Source organism: Theropithecus gelada, chromosome X (assembly GCF_003255815.1).
Source record: "Theropithecus gelada isolate Dixy chromosome X, Tgel_1.0, whole genome shotgun sequence".
NCBI lineage: Eukaryota > Metazoa > Chordata > Mammalia > Primates > Cercopithecidae > Theropithecus > Theropithecus gelada.
The window spans coordinates 137,495,608-137,517,662 of record NC_037689.1 but is presented as its reverse complement, the minus strand read 5'-3'; the positions used below and the strand labels follow the sequence as shown (position 1 = coordinate 137,517,662).

At 44.3% G+C, this 22,055-nt stretch overlaps 1 protein-coding gene across 4 annotated transcripts in view; it reads left to right on the top strand.

Moving 5' to 3' along the window:
* Window positions 1-16,782: 16,782 nt before the first annotated feature.
* Window positions 16,783-22,055, top strand: part of ATP11C (ATPase phospholipid transporting 11C) — a 201,526-nt gene continuing 196,253 nt past the window's right edge. For 2 of the 4 annotated variants that reach the window (XM_025373044.1, XM_025373045.1), the window contains exon 1: window positions 16,783-17,794. In XM_025373044.1, coding sequence (XP_025228829.1) covers window positions 17,768-17,794 — 27 coding nt within the window. In that variant the 5' untranslated portion in view covers window positions 16,783-17,767. The remainder of the gene's footprint in view (window positions 17,795-22,055) is intronic. The other 2 variants (XM_025373047.1, XM_025373042.1) reach the window with 2 other exon arrangements.

Here is a 22,055-nt window from a genome sequence, read left to right as displayed (position 1 = left end):
ATAAATATGAAGCTGCTCACAGCGAAACTAAACCTCTAAAGCACTACAGGACAGGCAGATATAGATTGTTACAATAAAAGCAGTCAACTTCTAAAAGTTATACATGTTCAAAAAAGGAATATATTACTGTTGTAAAACCAAATTTCTTTTATCAAGTTTAGCTTTTCTGAACGAATAGAGATGGCAAGGAGTGGAATTGTCAAAAATAAAATTTTCTGTGCTGACCTCTCTGGGCTCAGGCAATCCTTCCACCTCAGCCTCCCCAGTAGCTGGGACTACGGGTATGCACTGCCGTGCCCTGCTTAGTTTCTTACCCTGTTACAGCTCACATTTTGTTGTACATTTCTGTCTAAATCTGCTTCTGGTGAGGGCTTCATGAAGCTTGCATTCAGGGGGAAGGCAAAGGGGAGCCAGAGTACATAGATCACATGGTGAGAGGGAAGCAACAGAATGCGGAGGAGGTGCCAGGCTCTTTTTAACAATCAGATATCTTGGGAACTAATAGAGCAAGAGCTCACTCCACTGAGGATGGCATCAAGGCATTCATGGGGGATCCACACCCATGACCCAAACACCTCTCACTAGGTCCCATCTCCAACACTGAGGATCACATTTCAACATGAGATATGGAGAAAACAACCAATATCCAAACTACTCTGTTACATCACAGGTAGTAGGGAGTAAGTTTTATCCAGTCATACAAGGCCTCGAAAGGTCTGCCACACAAACATCCATATTGGTAATACTTTTGTAAAAAATACTCGAATAAGAGGAGAAACAAATCCAGGAGATGCTGCAAGGGGTATATGGTTTAAGAGTGATGATGTTGGGCAGGGGGCGGTGGCTCACACCTGTAATCCCAACACTTTGGGAGGCCGAGGCTGGTGGATCACCTGAGGTCAGGAGTTCGAGACCAGCCTGAGCAACATGGTGAAACCCCGTCTCTACTAAAAATACAAAGCTTAGCTGGGTATGGTGGTGTATGCCTGTAATCCCAGCTACTTGGGAGGCTGAGGCAGGAGAATCACTTGAACCCAGGAGGCAGAGGTTGCAGTGAGCCAAGATCATACCATTGCATTACAGTCTGGGCAACAAGCGTGAAACTCTGTCTCAAAAAAAAAAACTAAAAGAAAAAAAAAGAGTGATGGTGTTGGTATTATGGGTTGAATTGTGTGCCCCCAAACTCGTGTTGAACTCCTAACCCCCTGTGCCCCAGAATGTGACATTATTTGGAAATAGCATCATTGCAGATGGAGTTAAAATGAGGTCATACTGGAGTAGAGTGGGCCCCTAATCCAATGTTACTGGAATCAGTATAAGGAAGGGGATATTTTGTGGCCAGGCTCATGCAGATGGCAGATGCTGGGACTTCTCAGCATCTATAATTGCATGAACCAATTCCCATAATAAATCTCCTCATGTATCCTGTTGGTTGTTTCTCTGGAGAACCCCAACTAATACAGTGGACTTTGAGAAAAAGAGCAAACAATCTCAGTTCCTGCTTGGCTATTCCAGTTTAATTACTTTGTGCCCTGGCTGTACTTCACAGTCCAGACATTTGTAACATTGTCTGTTGTATTCTTAATAAATCTCCCTTTTCTGAGCTAGTTTGAATCAGATTTTACTCCTTGCTATCCCCGCTCTTTAATTAAGACAACTTACCATAAGACCTCTAAAAATTAGAACAGAAATGACAAATAGATTTCATCTCAAATGACTACTCTGATCTATTGACATGACTGTGTAGAGGGCTGGATTGAAAAGCATTATGGTATTGATTCCAAATTCAGCAACAAACAGTGCTGTGATTGACTAGCACTATTTGTTATGAAGGTGGGAGCAGAGAGTAAGCAGTGGCAACCAGCGACATATGTGCCACATATTTGCCATCACTGCCATTGAGGATGAAATTCAGGTAAGTATATGTCTTCCTGTAAAAAATGCCAAAGGTCCCTGTGTACATTATGTAAATATGAGGTACACATAAAGACCCCAAATATACACAATCTCATAACCCCATAATCACAGCAGTTTGCTTAACTTTTGCGTGTTTCTTTTTTTTTTTTTTTTTTTTTGAGACAGAGTCTCACTCTGTCGTTCAGACTGGAGTGCAGTGGCGTGATCTTGGCTCACGGCAACCTCCACCTCCTGGGTTCAAGCGATTCTCCTGCCTCAGCCTCCCAAATAGCTGGGATTACAGGTGCGGGCCACTACCACCCAGCTAATTTTGGTATTTTTAGAAAAGACGGGGTTTCACCAAGTTGGCCAGGCTGGTGTCCAACTCTTGACCTCAAATGATCCACCAGCCTTGGCCTCTCAAAGTGCTGGGATTACAGACGTGAGCCACTGTGCCTGGCCAAATTTACCTGTTTCTAAATATTCTTATACTTATGCAATCCTTAGATCACCAATAGAAATGACTATGAATCCATTTCTCTGGAAGGTTTTATTTGGACTTTTTTTTTGTTTTTGTTTTTGAGATAGGGCAGGGATTCTACAGGTATTACAAATATGCACACTATCCAGGAAGCACATCCCTAAAGAGGATGAATCAGGACAGTGATCAAGAGTCCTGTACTTTCGGGTCAGGTGCAGTGGCTCACATCTGTAATCCCAGCACTTTGGGAGGTCAAGGTGGGAGGATCTCTTGAGGTCAGGAGTTCGAGACTGAAAGGAGCTGGGCACATTCCTCAGCCCCGGGCTCAAAACTCCCTGAGCCTAGCACAGACACATCCCATCCTCCCATCCCACCACCATATATCTCTCAAACTCCCTGAGCCCAGTATAAACACCACCTGGAAAGTCTCCGATAAGGAGACAGCCGTTCAAGGTTACTGAAAGTGCAGGAGCCAAAAGAATTTCTTTGTTCCCCTGCAACTTTCGGGCTATAAAAAGCAAACGCTCGCATTGTTCAGGGCCCTCTTGTATACTGTGTAAAGGAGGGACCAAGTTCGAACTTGTAGTAAAGATCCTTGCCGCTTGGCTTTGACTCTGGACTCTGGTGGTCTTCTTTGGGGAACAAACAGTCTGGGCATAACAAGACCAGCTGGCTAACATGGCAAAAACCCATCTCTACTAAAAATACAAAAATTAGTTGGGCATGATGGTCCACACCTGTAGTCCCAGCTACTCAGGAGGCTGAGGCAGGAGAATTGCTTGAACCCGGGAGGTGGAGGTTGCAGTGAGCTGAGATCATACCACTGCAGTTTTTCTAGCCTGGGTGACAGAGTGAGACTCAAGTCTTTTTTTTTTTTTTTTTTTTTTTTTTTTTTTAAGAGTCCTGTACTTTAGTCCTGTACTAAAGAAGGGGATATTTTGTGGCCAGGCTCATGCAGAAGGCAGATGCTGGGACTTCTCAGCATCTATAATTGCATGAGTCAATTCCCATAATAAATCTCCTCGTATACCCTATTGGTTGTTTCTCTGGAGAACCCCAACTAATACAATGGACTTTGAGGAAAAGAACAAACAATCTCAGTTCTTACTTGGCTATTCCAGTTTAATTACTTTGTGGCCTGGCTGTACTTCACAGTACAGGCTGGGCGCGGTGGCTCATGTCTGTAATCCCAGCACTTTGGGAGTCTGAGGTGGGCAGATTACTTGAGGTCAGGAGTTCAAGACCAGCCTGGCCAACATAGCAAAAACCTATTTCTACTAAAAATACAAAAAAAATGTAGATAGGCATGGTGGCACGCTCTTATAGTCCCAGCTACTTGAGAAGCTGAGGCAGGAGAATTGCTTGAACTCAGGAGGTGGAGGTTGTAGTGGGCCGAGATCACACCACTGCACTCCAGCCTGGGCTACAGAGTGAGACTCCACCTCAAAAAAAAAAAAAAAAAAAAAAAAAATTTTTTTTTAAAAAAAAAGGGAGGCTGAGGCAGGAGAATGGCGTAAACCCGGGAGGCGGAGCTTGCAGTGAGCTGAGATCTGGCCACTGCACCCCAGCCTGGGTGACAGAGCAAGACTCCGTCTCAAAAAAAAAAAAAAAAAAAGAGTCCTGAACACCAGATTGATGGTGGACTCAGAAACAACTCAAGGCAGCCCCAAAGAGATAAGAAACCTAATGATCCAGTGCTGAAAGAGAAACAGGAAAACTGTTGCCTGATTAACACACACGCACTTGGTCCATAAACTATTCCACCCTTTTGTGACCTATTCCTTTAAGCTCAATTTCCTTTGGATAGCAATATCGGGATGGGGAGGTGAGTGGGTCTGCAAGAGATTTACAGTAATTAGACCTAGCTAAAACTTCCTGTGGATACCTGGGGGCCATTGGAAACATGCCTGCCCTATGGTAAAATACAACAGTCATTAATGATAGAAGATTGTTCAGCAGTCAAGGAATGACAGTTACCAGAGAAATCACCTAATTATTTATTATGACTTATAGCTGAGCAGGAGTTCAGACATTACCAATTATAGTCTTAGTAGTGTTCTGCAGGAGAGAAGCTAATTAACTTCTTGTGAAGAATGACATGACCGTTGTGCCTTTAAAGTCCAATATTGTATCCGGTTGCCTGGGTGATTGTGGGCAATCTAGATGTATTTATGTACACACATAGTTAAGGAAGTAGCTTTACTCTGAATTTTAATGAAATGTACAATGTAAGTACTTATTTGATGGGTTTCTTTTATTGTTGGGTCTTCTCCGTTCCCCTCAGGATTGATTAGGAAGATTCTCATAAACCACTGGTGCAGTAGTCCAGAGAGGGGGGCGGGTGGAGTAAGAAGAAGGTGTTGAAAATTGAAAGGTGAACGCATTGGGGCAGAGACCTTCCCACAAATGTAAAACAGAAGGTATTGCGCAGAATACTTGGCAGTCACTTACAAGGTGTCATTCAAGAGGCAGTCGGTCAGTGAACACACTCAAAAAGCTGACTTATTGATACTTGAGGTTTCATCATCACAGACCCAGCATTGCTCATTCCCTGTGGTTCTTATAAACATTCACACACTTTTAGAAGTCCTCAAATTCTTAAGTTGAAGAGGTTTATCAGATCTCATTCCTCAACTCATAAGGGCAGAGGGATTGCAGAAGATCCCTGTACACTTGAGGCAGTGGCTAGAAAAAGGCAGTGATAAAAGGAGGGAGGCAGGAGTTTGAGAAGCTCTAGTAGATACCTGTTGTGATGGACGGCTTGCTCACTTCTAGTTCCTGTTTTGATGGGAGCTGTCTTTTTAAGAAGAATCTTCTGGTTTGCTGATGAATTCTAGTGGAGATGAAATGTCTACCCAGGTAGGATGACACAGCTGCCGGTCACAAACTGAGTGTTATCTGATCTGGCTGGCCACACAGTCTGGTATGCTCAGTGGTATTTCATCATCTTGTGGGAGGTGTATATGTGGGATAGGGCCTGAAGAAATAAGTTAGTTTCTTTTTTTTTTTTTTTTGAGATGGAGTTTTGCTCTGTTGTCCAGGCTGTAGTACAGTGGCATGATCTTGGCTCACTGCAACCTCCACCTCCCATGTTCAAGAGATTCTTCACCTCAGTCTCAGGCACTCACCATCACACCCAACTAATTTTTGTATTTTTAGTAGAGACAGGGTTTCACCATGTTGGCCAGGTTGGTCTTGAACTCCTGATCTCAGGTGATCTGCCTGCCTTGGTCTCCCAAAGTGCTGGGATTACAGGTGTGAGCCACCGTGCCTGGCCAAAATAAGTCAGTTTCATAAGCAAGTGGTCCAGGCTCCCATGGCACTTCCTCCTGCCATATTGCTGCCCCTCCCTAAATCTATACCAGTGGCCTTATGGCGAGTTACCTATGACCAAATGACTGAAGAAAAAAATAGAAATATATGAGTCTGGTTTACACACAACTTTGCACAGTTAAAGTGGCAGGCACCATCTGAAAGGGGCAGACTGCACCACTGGAACCCCACCACGGGATAACCCTAAAAGACAATGGAAGAGACAAATTTTCCCATGTGGACAGAACTTTTGAGTAGCATATTTAGTTGCTTATTATGTCTACGAGAGATGACCTGAGGTACAGATCTACTCTGACTCACAGGCAGTAGCCAAGGAGTTGGCCAGGAATTTAGAAAATGTTTCTAACAGCAATCTAAATATTGCTATTTAGAAAACTAAAATTATATTCACTTTAAAATGGCATGTAAAATCCATAAAATTTCAATCAGAAGCAATTTAATGTCATCCAATCCCCTCATTTTCACGTGGGAAAATAGGGTCCAGCGAGTATAAGTGGTTTGTCTGGGAAAAACTCTAGTTAACAGGTAGAATTGACATCTCCTGGATCTCAGTTCAGGGCTGTATCCTTTACAGCACATAGATAATCATTCATTTATTATCAGCATTCCCTGAGCTTCAACATTGTGCTATGTTCTTCCCAGGCAAATGAGACAAAGATAAATCAGGCATACTCCCTGCCCTGAAGAAGCTCTTGCGTTTGTTCTGTTTGGTGCATGTTGGTGTATTTTTGGTGCATGTTGGTGTATTTGTGCACAGTTATATCCTGTGACAAGAAGTAACTGGAACCAAAATGGCGAACACTTTTTCAAGTAAGGCAGACTAAATACTTTCTGAAGAGTGCCAAATGGAGTTACAAATGCTAGAAATTGAGCCAGTAAGAACTATATGGCTTAAAAATAAAACAGACACCAACAGAGATATTAATTAATTCAAGGTTGGATTTGATTGTTAAGGGGAGTTTGCATCTCTATCACTGCTGGGAAGAGAGCCATTTTTAATGGATTTTGATGGCATCCTGCCTGAGTCTTAGTACCTAAATGTTGGCCTGGGTGAGATACAATTTGATTTAATTGATCAGGAAGACTGGAGGATGGTGCAATCCGCTATTATTTTAAAACAGTAGAAAGTGGTTGAAATAGGACTGTGGAGTACCAAAAGGTTTGTTAATTTTCAGCTCTGAACCTCAAACTGTATTCCTTGATTCCTTCTGAAACCCCATCCACTTTCCCAATTGCCCATTCTCATAAAAACTAAGCTTTGCTCAAAAGATAGAGACCACATACTCACATGCATTTTCTTCACCTAAGACCACTTGATTTGCTTTTTCTTCTCTCAGCCTTCTTTATGGTCTTAAGGAAGAGCACTCCCTCCTCCTCTCTCAAATCTGAGCCTCGTGTTCCCTAGTTCATCCCTTTCTACCTCATTTCACACCTAGCTTCCTCGATTACCTTCTTTAGCTTCGCCTTTCTACAGAATTTGTCCTTTTCTACTTTTAAACACATGTCGATCTCCTCTAGTTAGGAAAATAAAAGTTGTTTAACCCTGCTGACAGCCCTCCTAAGCTATTGTACAACCTTTTTTTCTTTCTTCCACCATCAAGCTTTGCAAATTAACAGTTTATACCTATAAACTCCTGCAATCTGGCTTCCAGCCCAGCTAACACTGAAACTGTACTTTTAAAGCTCATGCAGAATTTCTGAAGGATTAAATGAAATAGCTTTTCTCAATTCTGATTTCCCTTGACCAGGAATAGATTTTTGAGGTGTACAGCATCTTATACTAAGCTGTAACACCACATTTTCCACGCATACTGGGCATTTTTTATTTGAACACCCTATTATTACTTCAACATAGTTAAAAATGAACTCATAATTTTCTCCGCTGAGGTTCCCCTGAGTGATTTTCCTATGGATAATAGACAATAAGCTCTATGAGAGCAGGGATCATATCATATTTCTCACATTCATCGCTGTATTTCCACCAAATTACTTGGATGTAGTCAATATTCAATAAATATTTGTTAAAATGAATAAATGAATGAACATCATTTTCCTAGTAAGTAACCTTTAATTTCTTAGAGTTATTTTGGATTCATCCCTCTCCTTTGTTTTATAAATTATTTCAGTGATTAAACCTTGTAAATTTGCCTCAAAACATAGTGGCTAAGAGTATGGATTTGTTGCCTTTTTTTTTTTTTTTTTTTGAGACGGAGTCCCTCTCTGTCACCCTGGTTGGAGTGCAGTGGGGTGATCTCGGCTCACTGCAACCTCTACCTCATGGGTTCAAGGAATTTTCCTGCCTCAGCTTCCCAAGGAGCTGTGATTACATGAGCATGCCACCATGACCAGTTAATTTTTGTATTTTTAGTAGAGACGGGGTTTTACCATGTTGGCCAGGCTGGCCTTGAACTCCTGACCTCAGATGATCCGCCTGCCTGGGCCTCCCAAAGTGCTGGGATTACAGGCATGAGCCACCACACCCGGCACTTTGCTCTGCTACTTTCTAGCTGTGACTTTGAGCACAACTTTGAGTTTTGTTCCATAACCTCTCAGTTTCTTTACCTATAAGACGGAAGATAATAGTAGTACTTGCCTTATTGGGTTAGTGAGTAAATGAGTGATACAGTGTGTACAAAGTGACTAGCAGAGTGTCTGGCACATAGCAAGTACTCAATAAATGATAGCTATTAAAATTACCTTTGACTACTCCCCAATGTGGACTCTCACTTCCCTAGGGAGGTCTACTTAGTATTTTCTGTTTCATGTCTTTGCTGTTTCTCTTGGCTGAAATGTTCTCCTTCCCTTCTGCCCATTCAAAATGCTATTTATTCTCGTTTATTAATTTTTATTTATTGAAAGTAATGCATATTCATAGTAAAAATTTAAATAGATTTAAATGGCTTATAAAGAAAAAGAACATGTGGCCAGGAGAGGTGGCTCACACCTGTAATCCCAGGATTTTGGGAGGCCCAGGTGGGCAGATCACTTGAGGCCAGGAGTTCGAGACCAGTCTGGCCAACGTGGAGAGACTCTGTCTCTACTAAAAATACAAAATATTTAGCTGAGTATGGTGGTGCACGCCTGTAATCCCAGCTACTTGGGAGGCTGAGGCAGGAGACTCGCTTGAACCCGGGAGGTGGAGGTTGGAGTGAGCCGAGATCCAGGCACTGCACTCCAGCCTGGGCGACAGAATGAGACTCCATCTCAAAAAAAAAAAAAAAAAGAAAAGAAAAGAAAAATGAAAAAGAGCAGATGCTACTTCCAATCTGCACTACTACAGAAACTACTTTTAATAATTTTAACTGTTTCTTCTAGTATTAACTTTCATATTTCTTTTCTTGTTTTTTTCTTTTTTCTTTTTTTTTTTTTTTTGGAGGCAGAGTCTTGTTCTGATACCAAGGCTGGAGTGCAGTGGCACGATCTCGGCTTACTGCAACATCCACCCCCTGGGCTCAAGAGATCCTCTTGCCTCGGCCTCCCAAGTAGCTGGGATTATAGGCACCTGCAACCATGCCCAGCTAATTTTTGTATTTTTAGTAGAGACAGGGTTTTGTCATGTTGGTCAGGCTGGTCTCGGATTCCTGACCTCACGCTATTCACATGACCCGGCCTCCTAAGTGCTAGGATTACAGGTGTGAACCACTGTGCACCTGGCCAGGCTAATTTTTCTTTTGTTTGTTTTTTTGAGACAGAGTCTCGCTCTGTCACCCAGGCTGGAGTGCAGTGGTGTGATCTTGGCTTATTGCAGCTTCTGCCTCCTGGGTTCAAGGGAATTTCCTGCCTCGGCCTCCCAAGTAGCTGGGACTACAGGTGTGCACTAACATGCCTGGCTAATTTTTGTAGGGTTTTTTTTTTTTTTTTAGTAGAGATGGGTTTTCACCATGTTGGTCAGGTTGGTTTCAAACTCCTGACCTCAAGTGATCCACCCATCTCGGACTCCAAAAGTGCTGAGATTACAGGTGTGAACAACCATGCCTGACTTTTTTTGTATTTTTAGTAGAAATAGGGTCTCACCATGTTGCCCAGACTGGTCTCAAACTCCTGAGCTCAGGCAATCTGCCCACTTTGGCGTCCCAGTGTGCTGGGATTACAGGTGAGCCACTGCGCCCCGCCCCATATTTCTATATAATGTACTTATACGGATATTTCTTAATCTTTCAATTTGTAGATACTACTTATTTTCTTTTTATTATGGAAAACAAAGACTTAGATCTCTTACAACAAAGCTCCCTCCAACTTGTTCTCCCTTTATCCTACAAAAGAGTTTTAATTTTGTAAACCAATAATACAGTGTTTTGATTGCTATGACTATGTGAATGTCTGTAACAGTGGAGTCAGGGAGTATTTTATGACGACTCATTTACTTTCTTGAGCAACTTTTTGTTTTTCTTGGGATTAACAGCTGCCTTGGTTTTTGTTACTTAGTTTGCTTTACTTTCTATGTGTTTATCACTAAGATTTCACTAATTTTCCCACAATACTGTAAAACCTTTCTGAATACTATCCTCCACATGGTCAAACACATTGAGTAATGTATCCGTTGTTTTTCTCTTTTCTCTAAAGACATCCCTCCTTGATTCCTCTATCTTCCTACTTCCCTCTGACCCCTCTAGGTGTGCTACACAGCTATATACCTTGAACTTTCATTCATTATCATCTGGGGAATTCCCTACTCCTCTCTTTCATGTTCATCCCATTTTCTGGATTCCATGTCTTCCTCCTTCTTAGTTTATTCTCTCATTTGGTAGAATGCATATTCCAGTGGCTTACTGAGAATCAAAGTTAAAATTTTATACCATCTATTACTCGTGACGCCCAAAAATCTGAGACAGGTCTCAGTTAATTTAGAAAGCTTATTTTGCCAAGGTGGAGGACGCATGCCCATGACACAGTCTCAGGAGGTCCTGATGACATGTGCCCAAGGTGGTAGGGGCACAGCTTTTATACACTTTAGGGTGACATGAGACATCAGTCAATATGCGTGATATGTACAATGGTTCAGTCCGGAAAAGTGGGACAACTCGAAGTGGGGAGGGGGCTTCCAGGTCATAGGCAGATACGAGACAAATGGTTGCATTCTTTTGAGCTTCTGATTAGCCTCTCCAAATGAGGCGATCAGATATGCATTTATCTTAGGGAGCAGAGGGGTGACTTTGAATAGAATGGGAGGCAGGTTTGCCCTAAGCAGTTCCCAGCTTGAGTGATTTTGGGGCCCCAAGACTTATTTTCCTTTCACACACTCCTCAGTATGGACCATTGCTTCTCTAGACAGGTCTACTTATTATTTTGAAATATTTTTTCACTTCCACATCTTTCCTATTTCCTTGGCTATAATGCTCTCCTACTCCCTGTTTTTGTGTCCAAATGCTATTTGTATTTTAAACTAATTTTTATGAAAATAATGTGTGTACACAGTTTAAAAAGTAGAACAGTTACAAGGCTTATAAAGAAAAAGTCCCTTATCCCTTTCTTCCCTATTCTAGATTTGTGTTCCCAAAGGCAAGTCGTTTTTTGTTATTTTAGTTGTTTCTGCTATTTACCTCCTCATTTCTAAATAAAATAATTATACTATATTAATATATCTAGACAATAACCAATAACTTATCATTGGAGATAAAGATTTAGTCTTTTTTTTTTTTTTTTGAGAAGGAGTCTCACTCTCTCGCCCAGGCTGGAGTGCAGTGGCGAGATCTTGGCCCACTGCAACCTCCACCTCCCAGGTTCAAGCAGTTCTCTGCCTCAGGCTCCTGAGTAGCTGGGATTACAGGCACCCGCCACCATGCCTTGCTAATTTTTATATTTTTAGTAAAGACTGGGTTTCACCATCTTGGCCAGGCTGGTCTTGAACTCCTGACCTCGTGATTCACCTGCCTCGGCCTCCCAAAGTGCTGGGATTACAGTAGTGAAGATTTAGTCTTTTTATGCCATATCTTTCTAACCTCTTCTCTATCCTCTCAATATAGTTTTGTAGGATGTTGAATTCTGAATTAGAAATAATTTCTTAGCCAGGAGCGGTGGCTCACGCCTGTAATCCCAGCACTTTGGGAGGCTGAGGCAGGTGGATCACTTGAGGTCAGGAGTTCGAGACCAGCCTGGCCAACATGGTGAAAGCTCATCTGTACTAAAAATACAAAAATTAGCCGGGCGTGGTGGTGGGCACCTATAATCCCAGCTACTCCGGAGGCTGAAGCAGGAGAATCGCTTGAACCCGGGAGGTGGAGGTTGCAGTGAGCCACAATTGCGCAACTGCACTCCAGCCTGTGGGTGAGACAGTGAGACTTGGTCTCACAAAAAAAAAAAAAAAAAAAAAAAAAGAAGTAATTTCTACAGAATCTTGAAGGCCAAACTTCACCTCAGTGAACTTATTGTGGCTCCTAGCAATTGCCTCTTCCCTTCCATGGTGATTTTTAAAAAAACAAAACAATTCTTTTAATGGTCTGTTACAGAACCTTACCTGCCTTCAATATTATGATTACTAGAATATACCTTCTTCCTCTTTTTGAAAAACAAGACAATATTAGATCATCACTCAGTCCCTTTGGACTTCTGCCATTCTCCATGATTACTAACCTCATCTGTCAGTACCCTAGGATGTAATTAATATGGGCTATTTGGAGGGCAATAACAGGGAGCCCTGATGTCATCTGAGGAAGTGACATTTAAGCTGAGAGCTGAAGGATGAATAGCAACGGCGGGTGAAAGCGTTCCAGCAGAGACTGTTGCCTGTGCAAAAGCTGTCAAGAAAGAAGGAGCTTTGGGAACTCAAGGAATGTAAGCAGACCCGTGGGGTAGAGCCTGGTGAGAGGAAAAATTGTCCACCTGAGGTTAGAGAGGAAAGGCAGAGGTCAGAGAATTCAGGGTTCTTGCTGGTGATGTTAAGGCTGGATTTTGAACTTTTGCTAAGAGGATGGGAAGCTACTGAAAAGTCATAAGCAGGGGAGTGATTTGATCTGACTTGCTTGCCATAGATTTCTGTGGTTGCAGTGTACAGAATGAATTGGAGGGGCCCAATAGAAAGATACAGGTAAAATTGGTCGTAAATAAACATCAAGGCTAGTCTTGAAAGGGGGAAATAAATTTCAAATGGGCAAAAGATAGTCTTACCAGATATGTTTGGAAGCTCAGACAGACAGTTGAATTCCTTTAATTTGCTGCTGATGAGGTGATTTAGATGCTAATACAACAGCCTCAATTCTTTCTTTCTTCTTTTTTCTTTTTTTTGGTATTAGATGGAAGTGACTCCTTTGCACCGCTCCCCTCCTGCCAGATTACTTGAATTGCTGACCGACCCACAGATCTCAGAAGCAGTTTGCGCTCCTCCGTCACAGGTGTGGCCTACATCCTATGCTCTAATGGTTGTTTTGCTCACCTGCCATGGTGAGATTTCTGAGGGGCTGAGGTAGAAGGTACGGAAGATTGGGGGTGGGGACAATAGGGAAGAAGAGCTCCTGAGTAATTTGTACAGAAATGGTGCAACAAAATTGAAAGGATTGAGAAAGAACTCTTTCCCTTCCCTCTCTCAGGTAGCAAGCATTATCTAGTCGAGCCTGGTAATAAGGACAGAAAGAAGCCTGCTTCCTATGAATTCCTACCTGTGGGGCTTCTTTCTGTTGCAGTTAGCTAATCCACCAGAAGAGCTGGCGTTATGTTTCAGGGGTTCAGACAGTTTAGGCAGGAGGAAGTTCGTTTTTGCAGTTCTGTTCAGTGGAGTTGTCCCAGTGAAAATGCTGGCTGAGGGCCTGCTTTACATAGTCACGGACAACAGCTTTCTACAACACCTGGGTTTTCTTTGGAAACTGTGAGGAGGCACTAAAAAGAACCAAAATCTTTTTTCTTGTGTTAAAAAAAAACTCACAAAGGAGTGACTCTGAAGGATGTGTGTGAGAGTAGCTCTAATTTCAGGTTGAGTTTGGATACAGAAAAAGTCACCTTGCATAATTTCATGTTTTGCTGAGTGTATTTTGATTTGTATGGAATTGCATTAAAAAAAAAAAAAAGATAAGGTCTTGCTATGTTGCCCGGGCTGAACTCAAACTCCTGGACTCAAGCGATCCTCCTACCTTGGCCTCCCAAAGTGCTGGGATAATAGGTGTGAGCCATCCTGCCCAGCCTGGAATTGCACTTTTTTTTTTTTTTTTCAGACTCTCACTCTGTTGCCCAGGCTTGAGTGTAGTGGTGCGATCTTGGCTCACTGCAACCTCCGCCTCCCAGGTTCAAGTGATTCTCCTGCCCCAGCCTCCCGAGTAGCTGGGATTATAGGCACGCGCCACTACGCCCGGCTAACTTTTATATTTTTAGTAGAGACAGGTTTTTGCTATGTTGGCCAGGCTGGTTTCAAACTCCTGACCTCAGGTGATCTGCCTGCCTCGGCCTCCCATAAAAGTGCCTGGAATTGCATTTTTATAGTTGAGCAAATTAGACTGGACCCACGAGTATAGGTGTTGTATTGAAATAAATTGAGAGAATAAATAGCAGAATTATAACAAATAAAAATCAACAATACTGCTATATCTTTCTGGGGTTGGGGATGGAGTTTTGCTCTTGTCACCCAGGCTGGAGTGCAGTGGTGCGATCTTGGCTCACTGCAACCTCCACCTCCCGGGTTCAGGCAATTCAATTCTCCTGTCTTAGCCTCCCGAGTAGCTGGGACTACAGGTGCCCGCCACCACTCCTGGCTAATTTTTGTATTTTTAGTAAATATGGGGGTTTCACCATGCTGGCCAGGCTGGTCTCGAACTCCTGACCTCAGGTGATCCACCCACCTTGGCCTCCCAAAGTGCTGGGATTACAGGCGGGAGCCACCGCGCCTGGCCCAATACTGCTATATCTTGAGGAATCTTAAAATTCCTGTGATTAGGTTGCAGTAACATGACAATGGGCAAGTATGAGAGCATAATGTAAACAAAAAAAAATTTCAGGTCTCTAATATTTTTTAAAGTCGATCTGTTTGAATCTATAAGCAAAGTATTTTTTTCCATTTATTTAACAGAATTGAATTTGGAACGATATTACTTACTATTCACTAGCAAGCACTTGCATCCCCAAATGTCTAAATTAGTTTATTATTTTATTGATAAGGATGTAGACTTATACCTAGAACTAAAGACAATAACCTCCTCCACCTCTCAATTCCAGTATCTAGAATAATGTCTGCCACATAGTAGTCGTTCAACAAATAAACTAGTGAAGAAATTACAGTAGTTGCTGTGTTCAATAAAAGTAAAGCTAGAGGCTGGGCGTGGTGGCTCATGCCTGTAATCCCAGCACTTTGCCGAGGCGGGTGGATCACCTGAGGTCAGGAAATCGAGACCAGCCTGGGCAACATGGTGAAACTCCGTCTCTACTAAAAATACAAAAATTAGCCGGGCGTGGTGGCAGGCATCTGTAATCTCAGCTACTCGGGAGACTGAGGCATGAGAGTCACTTGAACCCGGGAGGCAGAGGCTGCAGTGAGCCAAGATCGCGCCACTGCACTCCAGCCTGGACGACAGAGTGAGACTCTGTCTCCAAAAAAAAAAAAAAAAAGTAAAGATAGAAAATAACTCTATTTGAAAATAAATCTTTAAAACAGTAGCGAGCAAAACTTTAGATCCCTCTTGTCAATAAAATATCGTAATATCTGATTAATATAAATTTAAATTTAACATAAATCTTAAAAATCATTAGGTACAGGCTCAACTGTGAGCAAAGAGAAGGAATCATAAGAGGGGAAGAATTGAAAACGGTTGTTTTACTTCTTGGCAGTTAGGACAGTTTGGCAACAAACCTTAGGTCTCCTGCATTTGCGTTTTATTGGGGGGTGGGCTTCTCGTTGATCACAGAATGAAGTTCAAACTTCGTAACATGTTTTTGAAGAATTTTAGATTTTGAAGAATTTTAGATTTTAGCTTTCGTTCGAGCCGCCCTTACCTACACGTCCTGGGCGTCTGCCACTACGGCGTGATCTCTTTCTTAGCTTATCCTGCGCTTTTTCACTGACCTCTCCCTCTACCCTGGACTTTGTCCCCTGGGGCTCAGTCAGGTCCTCTAAAGTCTTCCCACATTTCAAGGGCTAGTTTAATCTCCAGAGGTTTTAGGAAAACTTCCCAGACCACCTTTTCAGATGCAATGTCGCTCTCCCCTATTTCCCTAGCACTTTGAACTCTAGCTATTATTAAATTCTAACGTGGCGTTTTCGCTTGTTTGTATCCCCCAACCAGCTTGCGACCACCCTGTTGGGGAAGTCTTTTAAGAAATCGCTGTGTCCAGCCCTGGCACAGCGCCTGGTACAAAGAAAATTCCCAGTAAAGATTTGTTGAAATGAATCCAGACTCCGGAGGGTAAAGGAGAAGCGCCTATGCCTAGCAGGAAAGGCCTTTTGCGACCTTTGGTAAGGCCTGTGGTGTGGCTGGGCCCTGTCCCCAGCTGTAGACTGGCAGGAGAATGTGGCGAGGCGGAAGACTCGTGTAAGAGTCTCTGAACTCCCTTTACTTATTTCTTTTTGACTTTTATAGAAGAATCTGCAAGTTTTCCAACAGCCTTGGGCCCCGCCTTAAGGGGCGGTGAAAAGGGGTGGGGTTGTGGTAGTTGGGAGGGATGCCCAGCCTCGTGGCAATTCTGGACTCGCTTTCTTTTTTTAATTTTTAAAGTTTCGCAAATTCCAGCACTAAGCTGGGGGCCGAGGGTGGAGAGGGTTTCCTGATGCGCACATTTTGCGTTCCAGGGAAAGCTCCCAGGATTCGGAGCTTTGCCTAATTTATCCTTCTCACATGTCCCACCACTAGGAAGCTACCGAGTGCACCCGGCCTCCACACCCAGCCGGCCAGCGTGGAGAACCCGCTGTTCAGCCCGCGCTTCCTTCTTCAACCCTCTGGGCAAACCTGGGACTAGCGTGTGGGGGAGCTCCCAGCCCGCGGTACCAGGCGGAGTAGGGGGACGGTTGGACTACAACTCCCAGGCTACCCCGGGAGCAAGGCGGGGGAGGGGGCGAGCGGGAGGGGCCTGGGGTGGGGCGGGGAGGGGGTCAGGGAAATCCCGCCCCGCTGCGCAGCAGCAACGACACAAAGCCTGACTTTACAACCTCAGAGAAAGTGGAAGTAAGGAGGCTTAGGTGGGCAGGCAGGACGAGAGGAAGACCGAGAGGAGGGAAAGCCGCGTAGGTGGGAGTACAGCGTAGCAAGGGTCGAGGGGGAACCCTCGTCCGTGGAGATGAGGAGGGTGGGCTTTCAGAACTAGTCCCCGCTCTCGCCCTGCCCCGCCCCTCCCGCGCTGGGGTCCCCACGGTGCCCTGCCTCGGATCCCCGCTCCACCACGCCCGGAAGGGGGAGCCTGGCCGTCGGCTGGCTCGGGGCGGGCCGGTTGGCTGTACCGAGGCTCCCTAGCCCCAGTGCGGGACGAGAGCGCGGGGCGGCGCGGCAGCCGCGGACCGAGGAGGGGCTGCGAGCTGAACAGCGCGGCGCGGCACGCGCGGCGCGGCGGACGAGTTAGGGCTGGGGCGAGGGAGGCTGTGGCTCCCGACAGAGACAGGGGAGTAGTGTCGGGCTGAGGCGAGGTGAGGCGCGGGGTGCCTCGGGAGGGTTCCCCGTGCTCCGAGGGGGGCGGCCGCGGAGTCCAGCGGGGAGGCGGGCGGTGGTGCCGCGTCGGGGAAGAGTGCATCCCGCGGGGTGCCGAGCCCGGCGCTGGCGGAGAGACGGGGGCGCCCCCCTCCCCACAGGAGGAGCCTCGCGCTCCTCCGCCATCCTTCCCCCGCGCGGCGGGCTCGCCTTCTCAGTGGGTGCTGCGGGAGCTGCCGGCCCGCGGTGCCGGGGCCAGATAAGGGCGATCCGCGGGGCTGCAGCCCCCGGGTCAGGCAGGCCGGGGGCGGGCCGCGAGTGAGGCGGGGCGGCGGCGAGGCTGCGGACGGCTGGGGGGCGGGGGAGCGAGGAGAGCCGAAGAGAGCAGGCGGCGAGCGGGTGGCCCGGCAGCCCGCCTCGCTGCTCCGCTTGGCGCGGCCGGCCCACGCCGCAGTGTGTTTTGTGGACGGCGCCTTCCCAGACAGCCCAGTAGAGCCCAGCTCAGCGCCCGGCGGCCTTCGACGCGATGTTCCGCCGGAGCTTGAATCGTTTTGTAAGTATACTCGCTGCGGCTCCGCGCGTGCCGGTTTGTTTGCTCGCCAGCCCCTTCGCCGGGTCCCTCACAACAATTTTCTCAGGGGGCAATTACATCTCTGGGAGACACCACCACCCCTCTTCTTTTCACCGAAACACGGTGCCCAGGCGGCCGGGGAGGGGTGGCAGGTAGGGCTCTCGGAGTATCCCACCCTCGCCCCCAGGACAATTCGACCAGGGCTTCCCGGAGCTGTTACAAACTCTGCCTGAAACTGGGGGCCGCCCTCGGGCTGGGTGGTGGGGGACTCGTGGGGAGACCGACCTGGGGACCCCTCAGTTTGCCAATTAGTCGAAGATGGCGTTTTATTCTCAGGGAGGTTGCCTTCTTTTGTTTCCTCTGCCACGAGCACATGGAGGTAAACCTAGACCTGTCACCGTGGCCCAAAATAAGAGCGGGGGGCTGAGGGAGCCGGAGGCTAGGGCAAGACTCAGCCTTGCCTAGGGCTCAGCCAGCGGGCGGCTGCTGACCGGAGGCCGGGCAAACTTTGGAGACCCAGCCTACAAAGCTCACCTTTAGGGTGTTTGAAAGGCGAGCGTGATTGTCAGGGTGGGCTGGGTGGATGTGCAGCCGCGTGGAGGCTGCGCCGCCACTGCCCGTGCTGCCGATCGCTGGTCTGAAGCTTCGCGGAGGACTGAGCACTCCAGACCTTGAACCCATCGGAGAAGGCGGGCTGCGACTGGACTCCTCCGTCCACGTTTACCCCCTTCAAAATCCCCAGAAAGGGGAATTTCATTTTCAAGGGAGTTTGCCATAGGGAAAATCGCTTTCTGGCTACTGACTTTTTTGAGTAACCTGTTTACTCCTAGAGGGTACATTAAGAATGGAGCAAAACAGGACCATTTACGTTCTGTGCTGCTATTTGTAGCAACTTCCTTAATTGCAAGAGGAGGTGGCGGGAATAGGATTTTATTTCTGCCAATGATGTGAAAGAAATGGTTCATCTGCAAATTTTGATTTTTCTGTAGTTAGGAAAAAGGGTTGAATGCTGAGTTCCTCTACCTGCCTTAAAATACATCTTTTGAGAACACGTCGATTTGGTTTTATTCATGCAATTATTCCTAATCAAAGCGTTGCTAACATTTTTCATACATCGGGTAAATTTGCTCTCATTTTTCCTTCATTTGAAACTTTCACAAATGTACACAGGTTAAAAGTAATACTTGTACATCCCTTTTTAGAATATTATTATCACAATAGTGCTATGTTAATGGTTTTCTAAATGTTGACCTCTCCCAGAAACATGCAGTATGAAATTGGAACAGATTTATTACCTGTGGCATAGAGCAATAGAGGTTGTACATATCAATCATCTTGAAATCCGTAGGTGACGGCTTGTACTAATAGCTTTGCTGAAGCAAGTGACTAAAATTGGTTTCTCACATTTAGCCCGAGAATGCAAACGGGTATTGTTCTTCATAGCTCTGTTTCACATAGATTCTTGTGATCTTGGAGTGTTGTTTGGGGGTGACAAAAAGGGAAAGGTGGCAGTGAAAGCTAATTGTAGTATTTAGGAAAAGGGTAATCTTTTCACATGGCACTCTTATAGTGGAAAACAACTAGGCTCTGAATCATAATAAAATCATTAAACTTAAGTTGTTGAAATCCCCCCCCTTTTTTTTTTTTAAGGATTTGAACATTTGAAACTGAACAGCTCAAGTACTGGTCTAAAAGCTCATTTGCTTCCCTTTTGCGAAGAGTGATCTGCATCGTATCAGAGTCTAGTAATTAAGCAGTGCTGGCCCAGGAAGCCAGGGCATGCAGTAGAATTTGCAGCAGTTGTTGAGGTGCCAGCCTGCAGGTTTGAGGCTAGTACTTTGCATCCCCGACCAGGATCTCAGCAGAGAATCACTTTTGCTAATACTGAAATGAGCTTTGACCTCACTGTTGCAGCTGGAATGTTCAGCTGTTCACATTTTCCTGTGCAGCCATGACTGTGGTAAGTATCGGAAATTTGTACCTGTGCAGTAAGCTGAAAGGTTCTTAGGAGTTGTGTCAGAGCCCTAGGCCCAGAGCAAGGAATTAATCTGCATACCGTTGGACTGAATGTGAAAAATACTATCAAATACTCATTGTTAAAAAACGGCTTCAAAATTTGGGGGCGGGTGGCAATTTTTCCGTCTCTTAGATCAGTAAACCATATGCTGTTCTCATCTTTTGCCTGACAAATTCTTTGAGGGGTACTTCCATTTAAATTACTAGAAGACTAGAATTAAAGATTTGGTTGGAACTTTGAGACTTTCACAGCAGTATAGATGTAGTCAAGGTTGTGAATGGTCTTATGATTGTTTTAATATTTTAGAAATGGAGCTATGAATTCCTTTCAAAATCAGTTGTGGTTTTTAGTGTACCTGTACGTGTCTGAAATTGGTTTTGATTGTGAAATAAATTACAGTGGTGTTGATTGTAGTTGTTGGTTGTTGAAAACTAGACTACATATTAGAGAAGTGCTTTCTTTATATTTTAAACCTGAAGTGGAAGAATCCCTTAGGATTCTTACAAGCATCATCTTCTATAGCTCAGTTGTGTTTGCTGAATCATTTTTGAAATGCCATTTATTTTTCAAGTTTTCCAATTTCAAGCTAAAAGAAAATAGTGATTCATTGTATTTTTAAAATACATGGTCTTGACGTCTTTGCCATTAATAACTGTGTTCCTTTCTTTCTGATGGATTATGACTTTCCTTTTGACAGTTTGGAGGTGGAAAGAAATTGGTGGATTTGGTGTATAGCATTTTAGGGTTGAGGCATGTAGAGGATGTCCTAAAGGATTTAAGAGTTAGATGTCTCTGAGTGCAATAAAAGCACCACCTGTTCTCAGTCAGCATCTCCATAAATACAGTAAAGAAATAATAATAGTTCTGTCTGTACAACTTATTTTCTTCAAAGGCATATTTAATCAGAAGTCTGGACTAGTTGAGATTTAAGGGTCGTGGACTTTTATGTTATCCTGTTTTGCTTTATTCTTAATGCAATTCCTAGTGATTATAGTAACATGTTCTCTTGGTCTTAAAGATTTTTTGAAAGTCTGAAAACAATTCCCCCCTCTTTTTGGCTTATTAAATTATTTTATACTAAAGATTCAAAATAAGAGATTTCTTGATAAAGTAGATTGGGGGCTTGGCCAAGAGGACGCTGTCAGTTTAGCTTGTCAGAGAGTGATAGTTAACAGGTATGCATTTCTAGACCTTTGATACATGAAAGCTTAATTATGAGTATGAAATACTGGAGTACATTTAAATCTGATTCTAGAAATCCTTAAACTGCTTTGGTTTCATAAAGCATGTAGCATATAGTCATAATATCACACAGAAAATGCCCAGGACTAGAAAGAAAATAGACTGCGTAAGGAAGAATGGAAATTTAAAATGACTAAAAAGTACAAAATAAGAATTAATGAAATAGGTAACTAATTTATTGCTTTGAGTCCAAGGCAAAGCTAGGCTAATGAAACAATATATGGAGACAATTTAGAAAATAGTTCAGGTAATTGCTTTCCCCCCTTCCCCCCCAGGAGCAAGAAGGTTTTTAGTTTCCCCTTTAAATTATCAGAATAATTAAACATTTTTTTTTGTTTGTTTCACTTTAATAACTCTGGCCTGACATTGAAGAGCGGGAAAATACTGATTTTATTTTACTGTGTTTGGAAATATATCTGTATGTATGTATTGCAATGTTTTTACATTTGCACAACTATAACAAATGGTCTGTGTATCTTGACTCCCACATGGCTGTTCATCGAGGTCTAGGTTTAGCAGTTGAACTTGACCATACTTAAAAGCAACTTTTTTTTTTTTAAATCATATTGTGTTTCCAATTCTGTGAAGAAACTCATTGGTAGCTTGATGGGGATGGCATTGAATCTATAAATTACCTTGGGCAGTATGGCCATTTTCACGATATTGATTCTTCCTATCCATGAGCATGGTATGTTCTTCCATTTGTTTGTGTCCTCTTTTATTTCACTGAGTGCACACGTATGTTTATTGCAGCACTATTCACAATAGCAAAGACTTGGAATCAACCCAAATGTCCATCAGTGACAGATTGGATTAAGNTCTCACTCATAGGTGGGAACTGAACAATGAGATCACTTGGACTCAGGAAGGGGAACATCACACACCGGGGCCTATCATGGGGAGGGGGGAGGGGGGAGGGATTGCATTGGGAGTTATACCTGATGTAACTGACGAGTTGATGGGTGCAGCAGACCAACATGGCAC